Source organism: Sycon ciliatum, chromosome 1 (genome assembly GCF_964019385.1).
Source record: "Sycon ciliatum chromosome 1, ocSycCili1.1, whole genome shotgun sequence".
Lineage (NCBI taxonomy): Eukaryota > Metazoa > Porifera > Calcarea > Leucosolenida > Sycettidae > Sycon > Sycon ciliatum.
Genome location: NC_088643.1, coordinates 83,795,346 through 83,817,997, shown reverse-complemented (window position 1 = coordinate 83,817,997; position 22,652 = coordinate 83,795,346). Strand labels below are relative to the sequence as shown.

The 22,652-nt window shown below is 46.2% G+C and overlaps 2 protein-coding genes across 2 annotated transcripts; one reads left to right on the top strand and one right to left on the bottom strand.

Annotated features, from left to right (window-relative positions):
- Positions 1 to 1,504: 1,504 nt before the first annotated feature.
- Positions 1,505 to 10,420, top strand: LOC135805944 (mitochondrial intermembrane space import and assembly protein 40-like). The gene is made up of 3 exons (XM_065320066.1): positions 1,505 to 1,660; positions 8,693 to 8,912; positions 9,799 to 10,420. The coding sequence occupies exons 1-3, from the start codon at positions 1,639 to 1,641 to the stop codon at positions 10,109 to 10,111; spliced, it is 555 nt and encodes a 184-aa protein (XP_065176138.1). The 5' UTR covers positions 1,505 to 1,638; the 3' UTR covers positions 10,112 to 10,420.
- Positions 10,421 to 11,928: 1,508 nt separating this feature from the next.
- LOC135805934 (stress-70 protein, mitochondrial-like) lies at positions 11,929 to 22,055 on the bottom strand. The gene is made up of 18 exons (XM_065320054.1): positions 21,893 to 22,055; positions 21,575 to 21,764; positions 18,938 to 19,023; positions 18,521 to 18,645; positions 18,117 to 18,190; positions 17,586 to 17,692; positions 16,740 to 16,812; positions 16,415 to 16,504; positions 15,878 to 15,970; positions 15,247 to 15,456; positions 14,847 to 14,936; positions 14,436 to 14,573; positions 14,121 to 14,225; positions 13,764 to 13,881; positions 13,466 to 13,560; positions 13,133 to 13,225; positions 12,712 to 12,852; positions 11,929 to 12,237 (listed from the first exon to the last, which is right to left on the bottom strand). The coding sequence occupies exons 1-18, from the start codon at positions 21,967 to 21,969 to the stop codon at positions 12,121 to 12,123; spliced, it is 2,022 nt and encodes a 673-aa protein (XP_065176126.1). The 5' UTR covers positions 21,970 to 22,055; the 3' UTR covers positions 11,929 to 12,120.
- Positions 22,056 to 22,652: the final 597 nt, after the last annotated feature.

Here is a 22,652-nt window from a genome sequence, read left to right as displayed (position 1 = left end):
TCGAAACATGGGTGGTGGCAAATGAGAGCCAGTTTATCGTAGATCAACTTTGACCAGAAAATTTGGTGCATATAATTTAATTCTCCCTGCCACGTCTGTATAAATAGTGGTGGGTGCTTTGCCATTTTGTGTAAAATGTGTAAAATAAGCCCCTGAATGGACGAGGAGGGCAGTGAATTGCTTCCGCAGGGCCTTTGGACGACGTCAGGCCATCTTGCCATCACTAGAGACAATAATGAAGAACAGTAGGCGACGGAATACACTCTGTGAGAACGAAAACATTGCTGCGATGCTATTCTACCTATCCAATTCCACCATATGACACAGCCACTACCGTATTTTCCGGAGTATAGTGCGCACTTTAGATGTGCTTTATTAGGCCCTAAGTTACTTGAAAATCGGAGGTGCGCACTATGAAATGCAGGTACTTCAATGAAGATTGAAGTGCGTACCCCCAATGAAGATTGGGGGTGCGCACTATACTCCGAAAAATACGGTAGTTACAAATTCAAAAACATGGCTTTCGCAGCATACAATGCAGTTGACAGATTAATTTCATCCACTAGCACATCCTTGAAGTGATATCTATCAACTTCAGAACATTGATGACCGAATATCCCAGTTTGTGATGCCATTTTACAAATTATATTTTGTTAAAAAATGACACGCCAATTATTTGAATCCTGAGAATACTATGAAAGTAGGGCATGCTTCAAGACACTTTCCAAAGTGGGATTATTCCCAATTTTTGAGACAACGGGCATGAAGGATAGCACTTCCACTTGCAGTAATTCATTTGGACGAAGCTTGCCTAGAAGTGGCTGAAAAAACGTCATTTTACCCACATGTTAAACAGCCAAATCACCTCGTACTCATCAGTTGGCCAGGGCTATGAGCGATAGTGCTTTCTTGAGCGATGTAAGTAGCTGGCCGGAATGGGCCAGAGATTGGACAGTGGTCCAAGAGGTTTATAGGGCTTTTGAAGTGGGATGAGGATTCCTCCGCCTACTTCCACTGACTGATGCCTGATGGCTATACGGGTAGGGCTCCCTGGTCTGACATCCGCTAGCCGATTTACTGTTGCTGTGTGTAGACTATCTGCACCACAAGTATTCTGTGCAAGGTACTTACAGTCCAGTAGTATACCAAATTCTTGCAAGTAGCTTCTGCTGTTCCTGTTTGTATTACATGTACTTTTATTTGTTCACGTTGTCATGTTCCTTCTTCCCTCTAGCTCTCATAATAACCGTTGAACCACCTTCAGTGCTTCACTTCCTTTCCCCGGGAGACTCCCTTTGTTTGAGATTGATACACTGTACAGCAGGGAGTCGTCAAATACTCCCTGCTGTACAGGCATCCATTTGCCCCTGGAGAATCCTCATTGACATAATTGAAAATCAAGAAGTGGTGACGTCATGAGGGGCAAGGTGGCGGGGCCGGGGGCCGCGCAGAACGAAGAGCAGGCCCACAACACTGTAGGCCAGGGATTATGCAATTATTATGGACTCTTCTTGTTTATAATAATAACTATTGTGTCTTTGAAGTCTGTCTGAAATCAGCTATCAGTTGTGAAAAGTTGGGAAATAGTCGAGTTCCTCTGTGTAAAGCCTGAGTGAGTTACTCGTCTGCAGTGTCAACATGTCGTACTGTAGGCAAGAAGGTAAGTAATCGCGTTTGTCAGAGCACGACAGAAAATTTATATATTTTTGCAAAGCACGTATGAACATAATGCGATTCTTGTACACCTATTGCTTTTCCCACTATAACGTCGTGCGAGTATACTGGTGCTAGTGTAGTTGTTTTTGATCTCATCTCTCTACGCTATACGACTCTGTTCTGTGACACGAGAGCGAAATTGTAGTAATATATAATTTTGACTATTAAATTGCAGTAATTTCTGGAAATTTTGGAAGTACAATCAAGAACATGAACGGACACCCTACCATACTTTTCAGGGTATATAGTGCAGTACAGGAGTATAGTGTGCGTGCCCATGTTTGACTAAAAACTTGGCCCACTGAAGGACAGGTACGTTTATTATATTATTATTGTTGACATATCCGCATTCCCGTAGCTATGCAAAAGACGTTACTTCAGTAACGTCTGGCGCTAGCCAGGGTCCACACAGCTTTAATTTGGTATTTATTCCCGTAGCTATGCAGAAGACGTTACTTCAGTAACGTCTGGCGCTAGCCAGGGTCCACACAGCTTTAATTCCCGTAGCTATGCAGAAGACGTTACTTCAGTAACGTCTGGCGCTAGCCAGGGTCCACACAGCTTTAATTTGGTGTTTGTTTGTTTGTTTGTTTGTGTCACACTTGGCGCTATCCCGTATCTGTCCTGTACCGTACCGTACCAGCACAGACAGCTGGCCACAATAATATTTGTTTGTTTGTGCCATCAGCATGCCCGGCGCTATCCCATACCTGTCCCGTACCATCAAGAGTACGGTACCATCAAGAGAATGAGTATATATACGAAGTGTATGGGGGAATGCATTCAGGCCAATAGTGCAGTAGCATCTTGTGTGGATTTGTGTGCGAGGCCGAGATCCCACTGGCAGGCTGGCTGGGCCGCCTGTCGACCAGCCCGGGAATCGCATGTAGGCCGATAGCATAATAATTATAACGTATATAAATGTATAGCAGAGATTCGTATTATGTAAACGACTCCCTGCTGTATAGGGAGATTTTCTGGAAAGAAATACGAAGTAGGGAGACGAGGAAATGCTATTAGAATGGACTTTAGTTGCCGAATAAAAGACGGGATGCGTCAGCAAAAACATACTTTGTAAGAAAGATCCCGTCATCTCCAAAATAATCCTGAACGGGCGAGTCAGCGCCGGTCACAGGAAACGTCGGAAGAGAGATCCCGTCGACTCCAGAACGTCCGTGATCGGCAGAGTCAGCGCCGGTCACTAGGGGTGTGCGGATAATGCTCGAAAAGGTGGCAGATTCTGCTCGAAAAGCAGTGAAATTGGCAGAACCATACAAACCTTATGGCGGGCAATTCCTCGAATTCTGCTCCATTTCTTTATCCACATACCAAACATGCATGAAACTTACACGAAAAAGTACCGAATTCTGCCAATTTTTCTGCCGGAATTATCCGCATATGCCTACCGGTCACAGAAACGTCAGGACAGATATAACTTCGACTCCAGAACACTAGCCAGGGCCATCACAGCTTTGACACGTTACATGCATGATAAGCAAGCAAAAAAGCATAGCGTAGGGCCCTGAGCTTCCAAGCTCTCTCGTTTGGTGTTTGTTTGTTTGTTTGTGTCACGCCTGGCGCTATCCCGTATCTGTCTAGTACCGTACTGTACCATCAAACATAGCTGGCCACAAACAGCTGGCCACAGTAGTTGCTGGCTCCCGTATCCGTCCCGTACCGTACCATCAAACACAGCTAACCACAATATTCGTCGTATGTACTCTTGGTCGTATTATGTACAGTAAAACCTGTGACTAGCGACCGGCCTGGTACTACCGACCACTTTGTCAGGCACGGACGGTCTCACATTCAAAATGCACTGTGACTAGCGACTACCTGCTGAACGCGACCAGCGACCGCCTTTTTCTTGTCCCAATGTCGGATTTTGACCCGTAACTAGCGACCGCGATGTAGCAAATCAAACATTGCTTGAAGCTCCTTCTCGAAATTTCGATGATTTTCCATGGTCGTTTCGATACTACAGCTGGACAAATGAGCACAGTCTCATTTTTACTGTGGAATCAGTGTGGATTGCACTACACCTGTCATAATTTCAAGTGCTGTCAAGAACAAACATGATAGGAAACGTCTTGGAGAGCGCATCCAAAGCGCTTTTTGATCGATGTTTAAATACTACTCGAAGGAGAAACTAAGACTGAGCGGCTCTCCGCGAAGTGCAATCACACAGCTCAGTCACCAGACTCACCACTACACCAGGTCACACTGACAGTCAGTCTGTGCTGGCTAGCTAGCATGCTACGGTATTATGTACTCACCTGTAGAGGGGACGGCTCGATACCGGGACGCTTTGACAGCCAAATTTGTATAGACCCAAACCGATCATCAGCGTTGATTTTTCACTCGAAATATGTTTGTGGAAGGAAACTGGCATGTTGAAGTTTGCTCTGGGGCCAGAGTCAATCGAACTGAGCCACTCCTTTGTGTTGACCCATTGCCTCCAAGTTGCCCAATTTTTCGCTTCAAAAAAGTTCAAATCAGAGGTGGCTCCAAACCGGACACGTTTTAGAGTGCACGTCAAATTCACTCTGGGTCTGAAATTAGGTAATTGCTATCGCTCCACGACGGCCAGTACAGAGTAACAATAAGCCTTGTGTGTGCTTCCATTAGTTTTGATTGGTATGCGGTGCTTTATTGGTGAGAGGCGAGCCGCTGTTTACCTGCGACAAGAAGTTGATTTTTCGAAAGTCGTAAAATTCAAGTCGCAGTGCGAAGCAACACGTCAAAAACTCACCTGCTTGATATGGCGCTTCTGGTTATCGCAGAGCCATGAAATTTTGGCTCGGAGTATAACACATCGTAGTCTCACTGTGACATATGTTTTCTAATGAAAATACCAAGAGAGAAAGTGAATATTGAGTCCGTTCCGGTTTGCAACCTGTGTCCTATTTGAAACCGTCCCCTCTACCATGTGTGTACGGAACACAGGCCAGGATACGATGGCGGATGTCTACAGTGAAAGGTGCGAAAACTCGCAACATCGCCGCATCACGTACTGGTACACACCAGTACAGTTTACGTTACACTACATCCAAGTCGGAGCGACTGAGTTTCCACTGTAGATCAAGTTGATCAACACACTGATACCAGTTGCCAGTGTAGTCGCTCACAGATGAGGATGGAGTCGATAGTGACTAGTGCACTGCCTGGCCAGGCCAGCGCTGCTCTGGAAACCCAGTGAGTCGACATACGTGTCAAAAGGTCGTATCGCTTCCGGTGTATAAAAAACTTGATTTTCTCTCTCTCCAAGTGTTGTATGATCTGAAAGAAGAATGTCAGTGCGCAAGTGGTGGGGGATTGTATTATCTGCATTTTGACATACATATCATATAATGGGATCCATATATGGTCGCGCGGTGCAAACCTCTAACTAAAGACCACCTGCCACTAACGACCACTTTTCCGGGCACCAAGGGGTGGTCGTTAGTCACAGGTTTTACTGTATACGACTCCCTGATGTATAGGGAGATTTTCTGGAAAGAAATAGGGAGACGAGGAGGAAATGCAGTTAGAATGGACGTTGTTGCCGAATAGGTGATAGGATGCGTCAGCAAAAACATACTTTGGAAGAGAGATCCCGTTGTCTCCAAAATAAGCGTAAACGAGCGAGTCAGCGCCGGTCACAGGAAATGTCGGAAGAGAGATCCCGTCGACTCTAGAACGCCCGTGATCGGCAGAGTCAGCGCCGGTCCCAGGAAACGTCAGGACAGACATCCCGTCGACTCCAGAACGCCCGTGATCGGCAGAGTCAGCGCCGGTCCCAGGAAATGTTTCCATCAGTTCTAACAACATGCACGATGAGCTAAGCAACAAAGCATAGCGTAGGGCCCTGAGCTTCCAAGCTCTCTCGTTTGTTTGTTTGTGTCACGCCTGGCGCTATCCCGTATCTGTCCCGTACCGTACCATCAAAGGCTAGCTGGCCACAAACAGCTGGCCACAATATTCCTGTCCTGTACCATCAAGAGTACGGTACCATCAAGAGAATGAGTATATATGCGAAGTGTATCGGGGGAATGCATTCAGGCCGATAGTGCAGTAACGTTTTGTGTGGATTTGTGTGCGAGGCCGAGATCCCACTGGCTGGCTGGCTCGCCTGTCGACCAGCCCGGGAATCGCATGTAGGCCGATAGCATAATAATTATAACGTATATAGATGTATAGCATGGAGTTGTATTATGTATACGACTCGTATTATGTATACGACTCTCTGCTGTATAGGGAGATTTTCTGGAAAGAAATAGGGAGACGAGGAAATGCAATTAGAATGGACGTTAGTTGGCGAATAGGTGACAGGATGCGTTAGCAAAAACATACTTTGGAAGAGAGATCCTTTCGTCTCCAAAATAAGCATGAACGGTCGAGTCAGCGCCGGTCACAGGAAACGTCGGAAGAGAGATCCCGTCGACTCCAGAACACCCGTAATCGGCAGAGTCAGCGCCGGTCAAAGGAAACGTCAGGACAGACATCCCGTCGACTCCAGAACGCCCATGATCGGCAGAAACGGGACAGGTACAGGATAGCGCCAGGCATGCCGATGGCACAAACAAACAAAAATATTATTGTGGTCAGCTGTTTGTGGCCAGCTGTCTTTGATGGTACGGGACAGATACGGGATGGCGCTAGGCGTGACACAAACAAACAAAAAAAGATAAAAAATAAACACCAAATATTAATCCCGTTGCTATACAAAAGACGTTACTTCAGTATCGCCTGGCGCTAGCCAGGGTCCACACAGCTTTGACACGCTACATGCATGATGAGCAAGGCAAAAAAGCATAGCGTGGGGCCCTGAGCTTCCAAGCTCTCTCGTTATTGTTGACATATCCGCGGCAAGCCGCTTATGTACAACAGTATGGGAGAGGATATTAAAGAAATTTGTTTGGGAAAGCCACGCTAGTATTGAATGCTCAACAATGATGGGTGTGGGGTGCACCAAGTTCCCATGATCTGAAAGTACAGTTATTGTTGAAAACACTAGGTGACCTGCACTCTACAATGTGACCTGTGCGATTACTTCGAGTATATCGTTAAATGTCTGCCTGTTCCGAGCCACCGATCGCAGTGTCTCCAGGTCCTTAGACTCCGGAGGCGCATGGACGTTGCCTTGGCTAATTCGTTGTCTATCACCACCGGTAGGGTGAGGCGCTGGCGTCCGAGCCAGCCCCGATTCTGTGGCTGGAAATATGCTGTCATGCTCACCTGCGCTGGAGTTGTTTAGGGAAACATAGAATATGGCCAAACAGTTTCCACCGGGCTCTTCTGCTGAGTACAGTTATTGGCTCGGCATTACAGCGGGTGCATAGGTCTGTGTGGGAGATTATTGGCAGGTATGATATCCCTAAAGGACGGCGGAGCTGCTTTCTGTGGAATGCATCCATTGCTGTTCCATCCCGGGATGAAAGCACCCACGCGCCACAGTTTCAGGTCAAAATGGATAGCGCAAATGCATGAAACAATCTCAGGCTGGTTGCTTCAGAGATGACTTGTCTCCGCATCCACAGATTGACAAGTGTGTTGAAGGCAGCTGCGGCTTGCTCGCGCCGGTGTTTGAGGTCTTCTGATACTCCGTACAGTGAACCAAGCAACCGGACGGTCCTCCATGGTTCCTCACCTCTTCTTGAAACATCCTCTTCCTGGTACAGATTGGTCCACTCGGTCTTGGTAAGGTTAAGGTTGAGGTTCCACTCCTTGAACACTGCCTCTGCCTCGGTTGGTGCGTAAGGGTTAACGTCGTCAGTGTATGCCGTTTCACAAGGTATGGACATATCGACAGTCGTGTAGGCTTCCCTCCGATATTCAGCACGGCAGGTCTTGGCAATATCTTGGCACGTAGGCATCGCATTGTCGCTTCGAGGTAACACGTGAAAAGCACCGGAGACAAACTATCTCCTTGTGGGGATGCCTATTGATGTTGGGAATTCTGCCGAGAGCGCATTTTTTATCTTCACTCTTAGCCGTGTATTGTCCAATACCGTCTCCAATTCTCCACCATTCGCACCTCGTCTGTGTTAACTATTTGTTTCATTACTTCCACCAATCTTCCCCTCTGTACCGTGCCGAACACTTTGCTCGTATCTATTCCGAGGACTGTGCATTGCCACTTGAATCGTTCAGCCTTGGCCGCCAGCCACCGGCCATACAGTGTACCAGACAATATCCGCAGTACTCCAACCCGGACGGGAAGCGCTCTGGGTTGGAGATAGGTAGGAGTCGATCTTTGGCACAATTCTGCGAGATGCACGAAATCCCGTAGAATCTCGAAGAATCCCGTAGACCCGGTTGGGTGTTGAATGTGCCAGACCCTATTGTGCTTACAGCTACCTGAATTCATTTCATACTAAATCTTTTTCGGACAAAATCTAGGTAGTCATTAGTTCTATCCAAAGTGATGAAGCTGGAAAAGCGATGGTTGGTTTGCCATTGATAATAGGGCTAAATTGGTCAAATGTGCATGTTTAGCACACAATGAAAACTCAATCGGGCAGGTACACACCTACAACTCCTGTACAGAACTTCATACATATGTACAGCGTGCATAAGGACCATTTGGACTTAGTGTTGCTCTGGTCCTTCCCAGTCCCAATGCTCGGAACCACCAGACCGTATTTGGACTGCATCTGAGCAATGTTAACACAAACCAAACGATCGTATTCCAAGCGGCGCAGCTCTGGGCTGACAATAATAAGCCTGACGTTGTTGAACACACCCTAGGCATTTGTGTGAATTGATCCAACTGGCTGCCCTGGAACAAGAGTTTGTTTTTCTCTAGACCTGTGAGTGCAAGTACGGGTATTGCAGAATGCGTGTTGCGGACACCACGGCGCCTTCTCCACGGCGGGTAGAGACAGATGCACTGCTGCCCACTTAGCCTGATGCCATTTCACGCATTTTTATGGCGATGGCCATTTTTTCTATCTAGTGCTTACGGCATTGCTGTTGATTTGTCCTGCCTGTTTAGGTAAAGATCGGGTAATCTTTGTCACCGAGGAAGATCACAAGTTACCTGAGCCTGCCAGTGCTGAGAACGGCGACGACAACAAGGATGCTAATGATGGTGTACCGGAGGGTGCTGTTCTGCCTAATGGAGAGATAAACTGGGATTGCCCGTGCCTTGGTGACATGCCCCACGGCCCATGTGCAGAGGAATTTCGGGCGGCGTTTAGTTGTTTCATTGCCAGGTCAGTTCACACTCTTTTCCGCCTCCCTGTTGTAAGTGTCCCCTGTAGTGCTACAGTCAACTTTGCGTATAACGACACTCGGCTGGGCATCAGAAAAGTGTCCTTATACCCGAAGTCTCATTATATGTATTACAGTTAGATGGGACTTTGCTCTGGGCACGGAAATTCAGTCGTTATTCGCAAATTGTCGTTATATCCACAGTCGGGTTGCTAGGTGTCACGGTTCAAGAGAGGACTCGATTTTTGTTCAATGTTTACACAGCAGAAGACAGCCATACACGAGCAAAATTGATTTAGTCCCAGAACACCAGCAGTGACAAGAAGCTGAGAGATTGAATGAGAATGCATTGCAGCTTTAGCGACTGGGCTCGCTCTATTCAAGAGCACTGGTCTGTGTTTTTTCATTCATCTCCTGGGATCGGGCACTATAATCCAGCCAGGTGCTGTATTCGCTTGATACTTTGCAAGACTTCAGTCTCGCATTTGTTGGCGCAGTTGGATGAAGCCTAATCTCTTGGCTTGGGTTGAGCCGTTCCCCCTCAAGTAGATTGCACTTTTGTGTAGGAACCTTTCTGTTGGGAGTGTTTGGCATTCTTCCTTTCTAGCTGTGCTTGAATGCTGTTGGGAGTGTTTAGCATTCTTCCTTTCTAGCTGTGCTTGAATGCTGTTGGGAGTGTTAAGCATTCTTCCTTTCTAGCTGTGCTTGAATGCTGTTGGGAGTGTTTAGCATTCTTCCTTTCTAGCTGTGCTTGAATGCTGTTGGGAGTGTTTAGCATTCTTCCTTTCTAGCTGTGCTTGAATGCTGTTGGGAGTGTTTAGCATTCTTCCTTTCTAGCTGTGCTTGATAGCTGTTGTATGTGTTCCATGTGCTGTTTTCTCTATTCAGTACTGAAGAACAAAAGGGCAGTGACTGCATCGAAAAGTTCGTGACAATGACCGAATGCACACGTCGATTTCCTGATCTCTACCCAGATAGCTCACAGGACGAAGCAGAACAGTCCGAATCTTCTCAGCCTGAAGCAGCGGGAAAGTCCGAAACGTCTCAGCCTGAAGCAGCGGGAAAGTCCGAAACGTCTCAGCCTGAATCTGCAGAGAAGTCTGAATCTGCTCAGCTAGAAGTAGTACCGGTACAAGAAAAGCCGGAGCCTGCTGCAGAAGCGTCCTCAGAGGTAGATTCGAAAAAAGGGAAACAATCTTGATGGTTGCCAGAGCGTGGTGATTTTAGGCCTCTGTCTATCTAGTATTTTAATTCGGTTAACCCTTACAATGTAGGCTGAAGTTTAGGCAATGACTGACTCACCAATGGCAGGTAGTTTTGTCAGCTGCTGACCAGAAGATTGACCCTTCTGCCTGGCACACGACCTTCATCATCCGGTGTGATGCAGCATCACTGCACTTTCTGGCACTGCTGGTCAAAGACTGATCTGTCCCCCACCCCGGTGCAGTCAATGGATACCGTGCCCGGTGTGGAGATGCACTGCAGTTGTCTGACGGTTGCCTGAGCCCCATTGTCGACTGAAGTGGTGAGGGGAAATTTGGTTCAGCTTTGAATCTCACTGCCATGTGCAACACTTTGCTGATTGCTTCTGGCATGTTGCTCTCAGTTTGCACAATCCAGCTCCCAGTCGACTTTGGGTGCTGGCACAGGGCCTGACCTGAATGATTGTGAAACTTGTCACCTTGTTTTCGTCAATAAATTCAGTTGCGCTTGGTGAAAGTTAGGGGTGAAAGTTTGCAGTAACATCCCAAGTTCAAGTACAGGTCCTCCCTCGTTTGTAGACGTACTGTCGGGGACATGGAAATCCGGTCGGAGGTCAAGCGACCCCAGGGCGCTGGCCATGCAGCCGAGAGTACGCATACGATCAACAGGTGCACTGCATACGTTCTGTACGCACTGAGGGCACCGGCCCCGGTCATTCGACCGGATTTCCGTGTCCACGACATGACAGTACATAATCCCTGGGCCATCAAAGAACAGGGCTTGCAACTAAAGCCAAGGTATAAGAAGCACTGCCTCATACTTTCATGGGGTACCCTCAAGCTATCAAGTCAATCTATTTTTTGTTTGGGGGGGGGGGGGTAGGTCCTAACTAAACTTTTTCGTTTCGTGAAAAATGTCGATAATGCCGGATAGCCAGTGTCTTTCTGCTTCATCATTGTGTTTTGACCTTGGTCCTGCATGGACAAAATTATCTTATATTGAGGGTTTGGTACTCCAGGGCCAAGGGACACATCAGATGAGAACGGAGATGCAGCCCTGGAATGCACCTCAATGATAATTACATGACTATTGTACACGTATGACTTCACTGCAAAAAAAATTCATAAGCCTGTTCCCGATCTTATACACGTGCAAATGCTGCACAATCTGATTTTCATATCCTCAATTCCTCATTGCTTCTGCAGTACTTATAAAACTGCCACAAAACTACATTCCTTTCTTTACACAATGCGATCGAGTCAGTGCCATGCCAGGGGCCGGTCACACTGATGGAAATTTTGAAAAGCAGGATTCACAGAAGATTTTTTGCGATGCGACGACCGCGAGCGGGGAAATCCCCGAATCGTACCCATCTCGCAGCTCACACAATTGCCGCAGCCGGGTCATCGCAAAAGTTGAGCTTGAGCGCGATGCGACAAGCGATATGGCGTACGGTATTGACCTTTTCTGCTGCAAAGTTGTACAAAGGTTCAAAAGTTGTTTGTAGATTTTTAAAATTGTACTAAGCCACTCGAATACCATGGTGACGTGCTCACCGGTATTGAATTTCACGCCAAATCAGCAAGGCGAAGTCTCGTTGCTGACTTCTGTGAATGGTATTTCATCGCAAAAAAGCTTCTGTGAATCCCACAATAAAAGAGCCTGGCACAAGGCACTCGTCACTGAAATCTTCCCAATCACACACCACTGCTTTCATTTTTGTCCGTTAAAATATGTTTGATATTTACCCAAGGCGTTCAATTAACCTACACCTCAAATGGCCCTAACCTAGAGTACAAAATGCGCCAGCAGATCTACAGTTAACTCAGCATGTATTCTTGTGACATAAAACCAGAAATCGAAGGATTCAATTATATAAAAAAAAGCACCGCAAAAGAGTTTCATGTGATATATACAAGTTTGTTTGTTGTAAAGAAAATAAAGAAACGGTCGTCAGTCCCGGAGTTGAATGTACAGTTGAATGTACAGTGACTGGCTGCCATCTCTTTACTTCTTCTCAGAGTTGGAGGAGTCTGAGTCTGATGTTGTGTCAGTGGTATTGTCACTGCTGCTGCTGCTGGAGTCGCTGCTGCTTGAGCTGCTGCTGGAGTTGTCACCGCTCATCTGTCAAACGAGGAACAAGAAAACATGTACTCAATAAGACAAGACCTGAATTGATTGACGTATTGTGCAGTGGGACACTACACTTGCTTAGTACGATGGTCGTTCTGAGCACCGGTGTACATGTATTACTGCATACTGAAATATTGTGGATAAGAAGTAGCTTTAATTCCAAGTACACTTTCCTATTCTCAATGGGCAACATCTTATCAGAGCACCACTGTACAAACAACAAATTCATGCATCCCAAGATAACTAACTATGTGCTATATGCAAACAATCAAGGAAGACTACCCATTCAAGGTCACTGGAGCCTGGCTCCACCGGATATAAAGAACGTTAGTATGTGACATCATACACCTTGCGCAGTGCTGTGGAAACACCCATGTCTTCTCCCCGAATCTGCATCACAGTCCAAAAAGGTGCTTCTTACAGCAGAAGTTCTACAGGGTACAAGTTGCCAGGAGTGGTACTCACTTTTCTGTATGCAATCTCAAAGAGCTTGAGTGACTTCTGTTGCAGCTCGTCGGTGGCTGCCTTGAGGCCATCGGCATCCTCGCTGTCCTTGTTTGCAAGACGCGTGCGCAGCTTCTCAATCTCCTCCTTGACGGAGTTGACCTATAGAGCAACCCATATGACACGACGTATACAGTAAGACTTCAATAGAACAGCAGCAGGAGGAAAATACTCATTACTCATCCCCCCCCCCCCCCCCCCCCAAAAACACACGCAAGCACTGTAACATTGCAGGCATCACCAATAGTTGCACCAAGTAGCACAAACTTTCTCCGAGAAATAACACGGTTTTGATCACATCACGGGATACCTGATGAAAGTGACCCGACATCAATTGAAATTACTAGATTCCAAGGCGATTCAAGTTCTAAAGCTCCTTTACCTCTTCCTCTGAGAGCTGGTCCTTGTACTCATTGATTTTGGTCTCGATGTCATGAAGAGAGGACTCGGCCTTGTTGACAACCTCGATAAATTCCTATGGAATCAGAGCAAGGGGACAGCATACATAAATTTGATAAAGCAACCTCCACCACAGGTACATCACACATGTCATGCTCTGCAGGCACACCAATGAGAGGCATGCAGCTTTAGTAATACAGGCACTATAATGCCACTAGTCCAAGAAAGAAACAAAAAAGGAACAAGGTACACACACAGAAATTTACACCAACCAATTTGGACAAAAGCCTGTTCATGCAGTAAAACGGCTTCCTACCTTGCGCTTCCTGTCTACCTCTGCGTTCTCCTCGGCATCCTTCAACATCTGTGCAATCTGGTCTTTGCTGAGACCACCGCTGGGCTGGATGACAACTGACAGCATAATACAAGCACAGCATAACATGAACATAGAGTTCATACACATCAAACCAGGGCTCAGAGCAGGCAAGCAGGAGGGAGGGCATATGAGACTATGAAGGGATGGCATGCCAATACTCCCACCACATTCATCTGTACGTCATGCAAACATGACATGTTCGCAGAAGCAGCATGCACACGCTAAACAGTACACATACTTGCTTGCTCCTTTCCAGTGGCCTTGTCGCGAGCAGAGACGTTGACAATACCGTTGGCATCAATGTCAAAGGAAACTTCGACCTGGGGAACACCACGGGGTGCGGGCGGGATTCCAACCTAATACAATAATAGCAGCAGATAGTGAGAGAAGAGGTGGTAAGTATTTAACCCTTGCAAGTTGCAACTCATGCAGAGTGATGCCAGTCACATGCAGGAGAGAGAGAGAGAGAGAGAGAGAGAGAGAGAGAGAGAGAGAGAGAGAGAGAGAGAGAGAGAGAGAGAGAGAGAGAGAGAGAGAGAGCAGAATAGCAGTACTGCAGTGAACGTATGCATGTTTAAATACAGTGCACCCTTACCAACATGAACTTTCCGAGGGATTTGTTGTCATTAGCCATCTCACGCTCTCCCTGGAGTACGTTGATCTCGACCTGAGTTTGGCCATCAGCTGCGGTGGAGAAGACCTTCAAGAAAAAAGGACCACAAGAAATACGAATTGTAAAAGAGCTTTCAAACGACAATGCCACATGCTCAGGAAACAGATACAGAATGTAGCTACTAAATCTGTAGCCAAGAGAGCATGTATTGCTCCGCTCTGCTTGATGACAAGTTCCCCAATCTAAGCATCCAATGGCAAATAGGTTACCAGACAAATCATCAAGACGCAAACTCACCTGGCCTTTCTTGGTGGGGATAGTGGTGTTTCGGTCGATGAGCTTCGTGGATACACCACCAAGAGTCTCAATACCCAGAGACAAAGGAGTGACATCCAGCAAGACCATGTTGGAAACGGTGCCAGAGAGGACACCACCCTGGAGGAACAACAGAAAACACACACACACGCGCGCGCGATACTCTTGGGTTGAGCCATACTGCCAGGTACGTGCGGAGAGAGCTGCAGCAGTGACCTCAATCAGAGGAGTATTAAACTGACTGCTAACATTGTGCAGTTCAAGAGTTCTACACGCATCACCATAACATCATCTACAGCTCATTAGCTACAACAGCGCACAGTAACATCAGCAACGAACTGATCACTGCCTCCGCCGGACACAGGACACGAACACACAGCACTGGGAGCATACCTGAACAGCGGCACCCATTGCAACGGCCTCATCGGGGTTGACAGACTTGTTGGGAGTACGACCAAACAGTTCCTGTACAGTTTGTTGAACCTGTTCACAGAACGAAAACAAAAGAAACACCAGGTGAAGCGAGTGCAGAGAAATACAGGAAGCTACACTGCAGCTAAACTGCAGAGTTAACTATATGAAATGGAAGTGTAACTGTTAGTAGCATGCAGGAGCAGTGACTAGTACTGACTACCAAGCTTTTACTTCCAAAAATAGCCCCGTAATTCCACATGCTACGTGCACTCCAAACATACAAGTTAGCAAGAGTGCAGACAAATGCAAACATTCAGCCTTGCCTACGAGAAGGTCGTTAGGCATATACATACACCGACGCAGCTAACACGCTACATACCTTGGGCATGCGGGTCATGCCACCAACAAGAAGAACTTCCTTGATCTCAGACTTGGAGACACCGGCGTCGTTGATGGCCTTCTTGCAGGGCTCCAGGGTGCGCCTGACAAGTTCTCCAGTCAGGTTCTCAAAGAATGCACGGGTAATGGTAAGGTTCATGTGGCGAGGACCGTTGGCATCGGCAGTAAGGTATGGCAAGTTGATGTCAGTCTGGATTGACAATAGACATACAGTAGCAAATGATACCATTTAACGTTGCAATTAACAAGCACTAGCATGCATGGTTCCCACAGCACTGCTACCACAGAAAGCTACAAACAAAATCCTTTATGAAAGGTCCAGGATGTCATATCGAGCACATGTCCAGCACAGATAATTCACTAAAAAGAAGGTGACTTGCATGGGATGTGACCAATGAATTCATGTAGAACTGATTCCCCAATATACATCTCTGCTGTAGAAGTTGTAGTTACACACATTCTGCCAATGGGTACATCATAATAACATGACACACACCAGGTAAATACAATGTACCAAATCTCTACTGTAGACTACAGCAGGCCGAGGAGGAAGGGGCCATAAATTATCACATCGTGAAATGATATGCAGGATTGTGTGCGGGCGCACTCACCTGCAGAGAAGAAGACAGCTCAATCTTGGCCTTCTCAGCAGCCTCACGCAGACGCTGGACAGCCATGGTGTCCTTGGTGATGTCGATTCCCTCCTATAGTGTCACACACACACACACACACACACAAAGTAAGAACAAAGTAAGGACAAGTTCATACATACAAAGTGATGAAACAAGGAGATGATGAAGGTGTTCATGGTGTATCTAAAGAAAAAGATAACTGTCACCACCATCACTACCTTCCCATACTATAATAATGATGATAATAAATACAGCTCGCATCTTCCCTGAACCTATTAGACAGGAGCAGGGTAGACGCATATGTCAAGCCGAGTTAGTCTACCTCCTGCAGCTTGGAGAGCGCTCTCCACGGAGAGATCCCGTTCCCTTAAACAGCTGGACATATTGGCAAGCTCAGCATCCAGCAAGGTGCTCCACATGATGCAAGACAAGTGTTGTACTCATCCCCCATGCCAGAGCAACCACATACTGCCATATTTGATTACTACAGCGAGGCTGACCGCAGTCCAACCTTACCTGCTTTTGGAACTCAGTTGTAAGGTGCTTGAGAAGAGCTAAGTCAAAGTCTTCACCACCAAGGAAAGTATCACCGTTGGTTGACTTGACCTACAGCAGGCACACAGGGAAAATGCAGCGCTGTTAGCGATAATTTTTTGAAAGGATTGGTCAAATTCAAAGATCAGTCAGGGAAGTGAACATAAATGTTAGTGATGAAGTCAAGATAATGGAACAAGAGATGATATTGATGATTATAAATTGTTGTCAACAAACTCAGATCAGTAGAGACTGACATGTGGTACTACATTGTAGAATTTCTCTGACAATCCCCACAATTCCTTACCTCAAATACACCCTTGGAAAGCTCAAGAATGGACACATCGAAAGTACCACCACCCAAGTCGTAGACGGCGATACTGAAACAACAAAGCATAGTACAAATAGAGATCAGTCAGAGCCAACCACATGTACATGTAGCTCATAACGATACGTGAACTTATCCCAACACTATCACCGTGATGCGTAGCTCGTGCTCTTCTTCGTTGCGCTTTCCTTCCCCTCTTGGATCTTTCCGAACCTGAGCCTTCCAAGTTGGAAGGTTGTTGGTTTGCGCCTTGGAGAAGTGTTGGAGCTAGGTGTCAGGTCGCCGAATGTCTCAGTACTCCTTGTCAGTTTTGTGCCATTTTGTCGCACCCGCTGACTGTATAAGATCTGGTTATGTTGGTGGACAGTTAGTCATAACTCGTAACATTTTGTCCTTCTCCTTTTTCACAATAATTTAATTGGCTCACCGAGTTGAACTATCACATGGAAACCCGCGGATTTGGCTTATCGCCATTTTCTGTATCAGGTCAACCGCTTTTCACCATTCTGTTGTGGTCTGATCTCTTACTTCAGTCATGTGTCAGTAATCAGCAGGTCTTACAGTATCACTTAGAGTCATGTCTCAACAAGCTGCTGGGTGGTGTATCTATATGTGCATCCATTAAACACAAGTGTGTGGGAGTTGTCAGTCGGCAAGTCATGATCCGCTTGCTTATGTCCACTGACCACATAACGTACGGTGGAGCTCCCTGGCCTGGCTTTATCCAGCGCATTTCAGCCAACTCAGGACCATGTGCTTGGGAAGCTCATAATGTTTCTCACGTGCCCTGCACGGTGCACAGCAGATTGTTATGTATTAACTTACACCTGGTCTTCTTCCTTGGTCAAACCGTAAGCCATGGCGGCAGCTGTGGGCTCGTTGATAACACGCTCCACCTGCAGACCAGCAATCTGACCAGCATCCTTGGTGGCCTGAGTATGCACACGAAACAGAAATGAGGGGCGAGTCGTCAAATTAATCTTAACTGCGGACTGCTAAACTACCTGCAGTCCGGTAGTTGTATGGAGAAGATGCAATGCCATAACAACCATAGATCAAGCCTTATCACTAGGGAAATATAGTCACGCAGATACTGGAGACCATTTGCATTCCCGTATGAAGCAATACAATACGAACTCCACTCGAAGCAGCCGGCAATAAAAAGAAGCACTCGGACAAAGGGGGCTTTCCAAAGAGCACTTATAAGTCTAAACAATATCCAGCTTGTGCTCACCTCAGTAGCATGCAAGTGCAAAAGGTCTCCAGTGACTTCGCGCAAAACTAAACCACCCCACAACCTATTTGAATTCGAAGGACCAAGCACGAAGTAGACTAGATAAAGAAATGGAAACTAACCTGACGCTGGGAGTCGTTGAAATATGCGGGAACAGTCACAACGGCATGGTTGACCTTAGTGCCAAGGTAAGCCTCTGCACAAACGCATAATTATAAAAGAACAGAATTTAGTACACTTAGTCACTAGGTGTGTCTCCAGCCGAGTCGGCCACGAACCTTGATTTTTTTGTGCAAACATCGATGGCAATGAAAGCCATGACACACCACTTGTTGACAGTGAAGACAGGAAAAGAGCCTGCTCCAAGAAACCCAAGTAACAGCCTTCGCATGATGCTTACAACAAAATTTAAATTCAAATTTGTGAATTGGGTGGCTAGTTATTCACCCTCCAATGCAACCCAACACCGACACTATAGTTCCAAAAGGATCTGCTTTGTAGACGGGTGTATTAAGCAAGCACATACCAGCAGTTTCCTTCATCTTGATGAGAACAAACGCTCCAATTTGACTAGGCGAGTACTGCTTGTCATCACACTTCATCCAGGCATCACCGTTCTTGGCCTTGACCAAGTCGTATGACACTGCTTTCCTGAACACACAACACAAGCAACCAGAACACAAAGTGATGGCAACCCTGTCAAGCCATGAAACAGTAATTTGTCCATAACAATCTTGTGTCACACGAACACCACCCAAGAAAACAACTTTGCAAACTTGAAAATCACATGGATAATAATGAGGGAAACAGGGAATATATGTTCACTGACACTGTTCAGTCTACATCGGTTTAACGTGAAAGGGGCAGTGAAGTGATGTGAACTGATTTTATAGAACAGACTAAATACACTCCAAGTTCTCCGGAGGTTCCACTGTCAACTTACAAGTCCTTCTGAACTTCCTTGTCATCAAACCGACGACCAATGTAACGCTTAGTGGCATAGAATGTGCGCTTTGGGTTGGTGACGGCCTGGTAAAGTACGACAGTGACAAGAGAGTTAACAGAATTAACAGCGAGGAGACGAAGCACGCTGACAGCTCGGCCATAGCCAGTCACAACTGATCGATTTTGACATTCTCGTAATGATCACTAGAGTTAGCAGATCCATGCAGGGTAGGACTTGGTCCTCTGGATATGTAACCGTACAGCCCATTAATAAAAAGATGATATCCTAGCTTTTGGCCATAAATGGGTCAAATTTTGAGTTTTTTTGGAAAAGCATGAAAATCCAGGTCGATTCACTCTACTTGCAAGAGTACATTGTGCGGTTTGAACCCCAGTTGAGGTACCTTTTTTGGACCTTTTTGAACTTTCAAATTTCGTGGCACTGCACCGTGCACAATAAAATCACAACAAAATCACCAAATACGGGAGCTTGCCAGAAGCCAGCAGCGCTGATCTTTTTATGAGCGGACTGTAGTTGACAAATAAGTAAGCAGCCGCTTTCGGCCTGTTTATCAATAAATTAATTCTAATAATGGCAATGAGGAGGGCAAGCTGAAGTGACATTTGGATTACCGTATTTTACCGGTTGTAAGTCGACCCCGGTTATAGGTCGACCCCCGTATCCGGAGGTCTCAATTCTGCAATTTAAAGTTTTCACCCAACGAAGCACTACCAACCACTCCCTGCTACTAACACATCAACAAATCATGTAAACATTCCTTATTGGAGGGGATAACGTCCCAATCCTTGAAAAAGGCCAACAAACTGGCAAACATGTGTACACATGGTCCACTCATGCATGCAGGGCAGGTCATTTTTTGTAAGATTCTGATAGTTCCCGGTTACAAGTCGACCCCACCCCTTCTCCTTCTATTTTTAGTGGTAAAAGGTCGACTTACAACCGGAAAATACGGTACTTTATTAAACAATGTAAGCGATGGAGACGATGCGAAAACAATCTAAAAGGTAAGGAAAAAATACATGTAAGAAGACAAAAGAGTGTCTTCTAGTCGAATATTTAAATTACTTGGTCCGCTTCATCGCAATTGTCGCCTATCTCCCACGCACCTTTTGACAGGTAAAACCCAGCCCGATCTCGACATCTAACTCACATTCGTTTGGGAGGTTGTGATGGCAAGATCAAAGGAGACCAGAAAGAAAAAATCATCGCGACTAGCGCCAGTGGCATCGCGATTCGTACGATTGTGATGGGAAAGTGGGGAACTTTTTTCGCTGCAGTGAATGCACTGCAGTGAATGCACACATCCACTGCAGCGAAAAGCCAAGCGCAGCTCGAAGACCGGAACTGTAGCAAGGGAAGACCTGGCATTCTTTGCAAGCCTGCAAACTGATGGCGAGATGGTGGCAAAGAAGACATTGTCCGACCTGGCAGCGGCAGTACAAGAGTCGTGGTCAGCGTATCCAGCAGAGCGTATGACAGCTGTCTGGAGAGGGATGTGTGCCTGATTCAAAAACATTGTTGAAACACAAAGTGGTGACACACGGGTCACGCTGCCCACTGTGACGCTGCCCACGTTCCTCCAAGTGCCAAAGTGACAGCCACGACTGTTCCTTTCCCATACGCCGCTGCCATACGCCAAGCGGAGAAAGCAAGAGATACTCTACGCCAGCAGCTATACACACCAGCGAATGTCAGCTCAAGTGACATCAGCTCGAGTGATACAGGGCCAGAGTCGGATAAACTAAAGCGTAAGTGCAAGAACGCGCTCCATCGCTGTTTTCTTTTGTACATTTTTTGTAACCTTGCTTCCTTTCTTCGACTTGCTTCATCAGATTCCATCGCTGAATTATTTTTCTTGTGGCGGACAGGAATCCTGTATCATGCTTCTTCGCTATGCGTATTGGAAATTTTACAGAGCGATAAAATAACTCCTGTTCTTAGTTGCGATAGATAAGTGACAATTGCGATGAAACGGACCAAGTAATTCTACAGCATTCATTATTCTCAACCTTCACTGATGAGACCTTTGTGGTCGAAACAGCAGTGTATGGAGGAAATTTTATTTGTCAGTGTCTAAAACTTGAGAGTCATGTTGCTGATGAGGTCGGCCAGAGACCGCATGTGGGGGAGGTGGAATTCCTTTATTGATTGTAGTTGACCTCTGCAAATGTGTACATTTTCTCCCACTAATAATTTGCACGAAAGCGTAACTTCCGTAGTAAAGCTTCACTTTATGCCGACAAATCAACAAAAGGTGTCTTCATAAACTACACACAAAAATCCAGGTGATCTCTATCAAATTTCAAATCTACTTCTACTCCCGCATGTGAGCATGAAGTAGCAGAGCAGACACAGTCCCATTAACCCGAAACATACAGAGACTGATTTACCGGGTTTGTTACATAGGACTATATCGATATGCTCCAGTTAAAATATTGAGTTTAAATTAAATTAAAAAAGTGTTGTTGATGCATATTTTATAAACAGGAATTGATGCATGCTCTCATAACTTATCTCTACATAAATCCACAGCTGACTAGGAGTTCATTTTGAAAAATGATCCAACCTTTTCTACTTTTCTCCAAGCTACCAACATTTAATTTTACGACCTACCTGTCGGCGGGCAGCCTGTCCAACCAAACGCTCATTCTTGTCCTTGGAGAATGCAACTACTGATGGTGTAGTACGAGCTCCCTCAGCGTTCTCAATGACCTTTGGCTGTTGTCCCTCCATGACTGACACACAGCTATTGGTAGTTCCCAGATCAATGCCGATGACATATCCCTGGATGTTACCACCGGAGCTAAAATACCCAAAATGGAGCAAGAGGATCGAGGGAAATATTGCCAATGTAAAGAGAAGCAATTTAGTGTTCTAAAGTAAAAGTGCTGGCTGATACCGATATCCCAAAACCAATGCATCAATTCCTACCTCCATCTAGTGCAAGCTCCAGGCTGAAGGTGCCTTGTGGCAAGGCGGCTACGAACGGCTAGGGTCCAGAATGCCATGATTTCGGGGAGAGAAAAGGCCTGCCGAAGTTACAAACCAAAAAGAACACACGTGTGCGGTGTTTGACACAGTTTCTGTGTTCGCTTTCTCTTTTTACAAGATGCACGGCTGTGAATGTGCGGCGGCGTGATTCTGTACACAGTCAGTCCCACTTGCACGTATCTTTGCGTTGAGTAATGTCCGTTGCGCAATGGTACTCGTGCCCATCCGACATTTTCAGGAATAATCGAGAAGTCGCAAATCACGGGATCGAAAGAAAATCGTGATTTTTTGGCGATAGGGAAAAGAAACCATGGAAACGTGATGTGAAGATCATGGATGCGAAGGACTAAAGGGACCCTCACTTAATTTTTTGCCGACTACCCGCCAAAAAACACATTTCGACACGCGTGTGTGCTGGACGTCTGCGCGTGCACGACAAGACGTGTGAGCTGGCTGACAAGTGAGAGCCAGGGAGTCGTCAAGTACCGGCGTTTGACGACTCCCGGCCTGGTGAGAGCATGCATGCATATGTCCAGCTGGCGGGAAAGGGAACCTAAAATAATGTAGATCGATGGGTTGAATGTGAAATTGTGGATCTACACGAGGTTTGTTTTGATGTTCTGATACTTGTTGTAATGGCTAGTGATCTTGCAAACGTTACTGTGACTTTTCCAAGTCCTACTGATATACCTTGTCAAAT

Bases quoted from the DNA above. Each gene is read 5' to 3' on its own strand.
- LOC135805944 (XM_065320066.1), top strand. From the start codon at position 1,639: ATGTCGTACTGTAGGCAAGAAG. The intron at 1,661-8,692 runs GTAAGTAATCGC...CTGCCTGTTTAG, and splicing joins GTCGTACTGTAGGCAAGAAG to GTAAAGATCGGGTAATCTTT. The intron at 8,913-9,798 runs GTCAGTTCACAC...TTCTCTATTCAG, and splicing joins TTTAGTTGTTTCATTGCCAG to TACTGAAGAACAAAAGGGCA.
- LOC135805934 (XM_065320054.1), bottom strand. From the start codon at position 21,969: ATGGCATTCTGGACCCTAGCCGTTCGTAGCCGCCTTGCCACAAGGCAC. The intron at 17,693-18,116 runs GTTAGTTTCCAT...GTGCATACTCAG, and splicing joins TCAACGACTCCCAGCGTCAG to GCCACCAAGGATGCTGGTCA. The intron at 15,457-15,877 runs GTGAGTGCGCCC...TTGTCAATCCAG, and splicing joins AGCTGTCTTCTTCTCTGCAG to ACTGACATCAACTTGCCATA.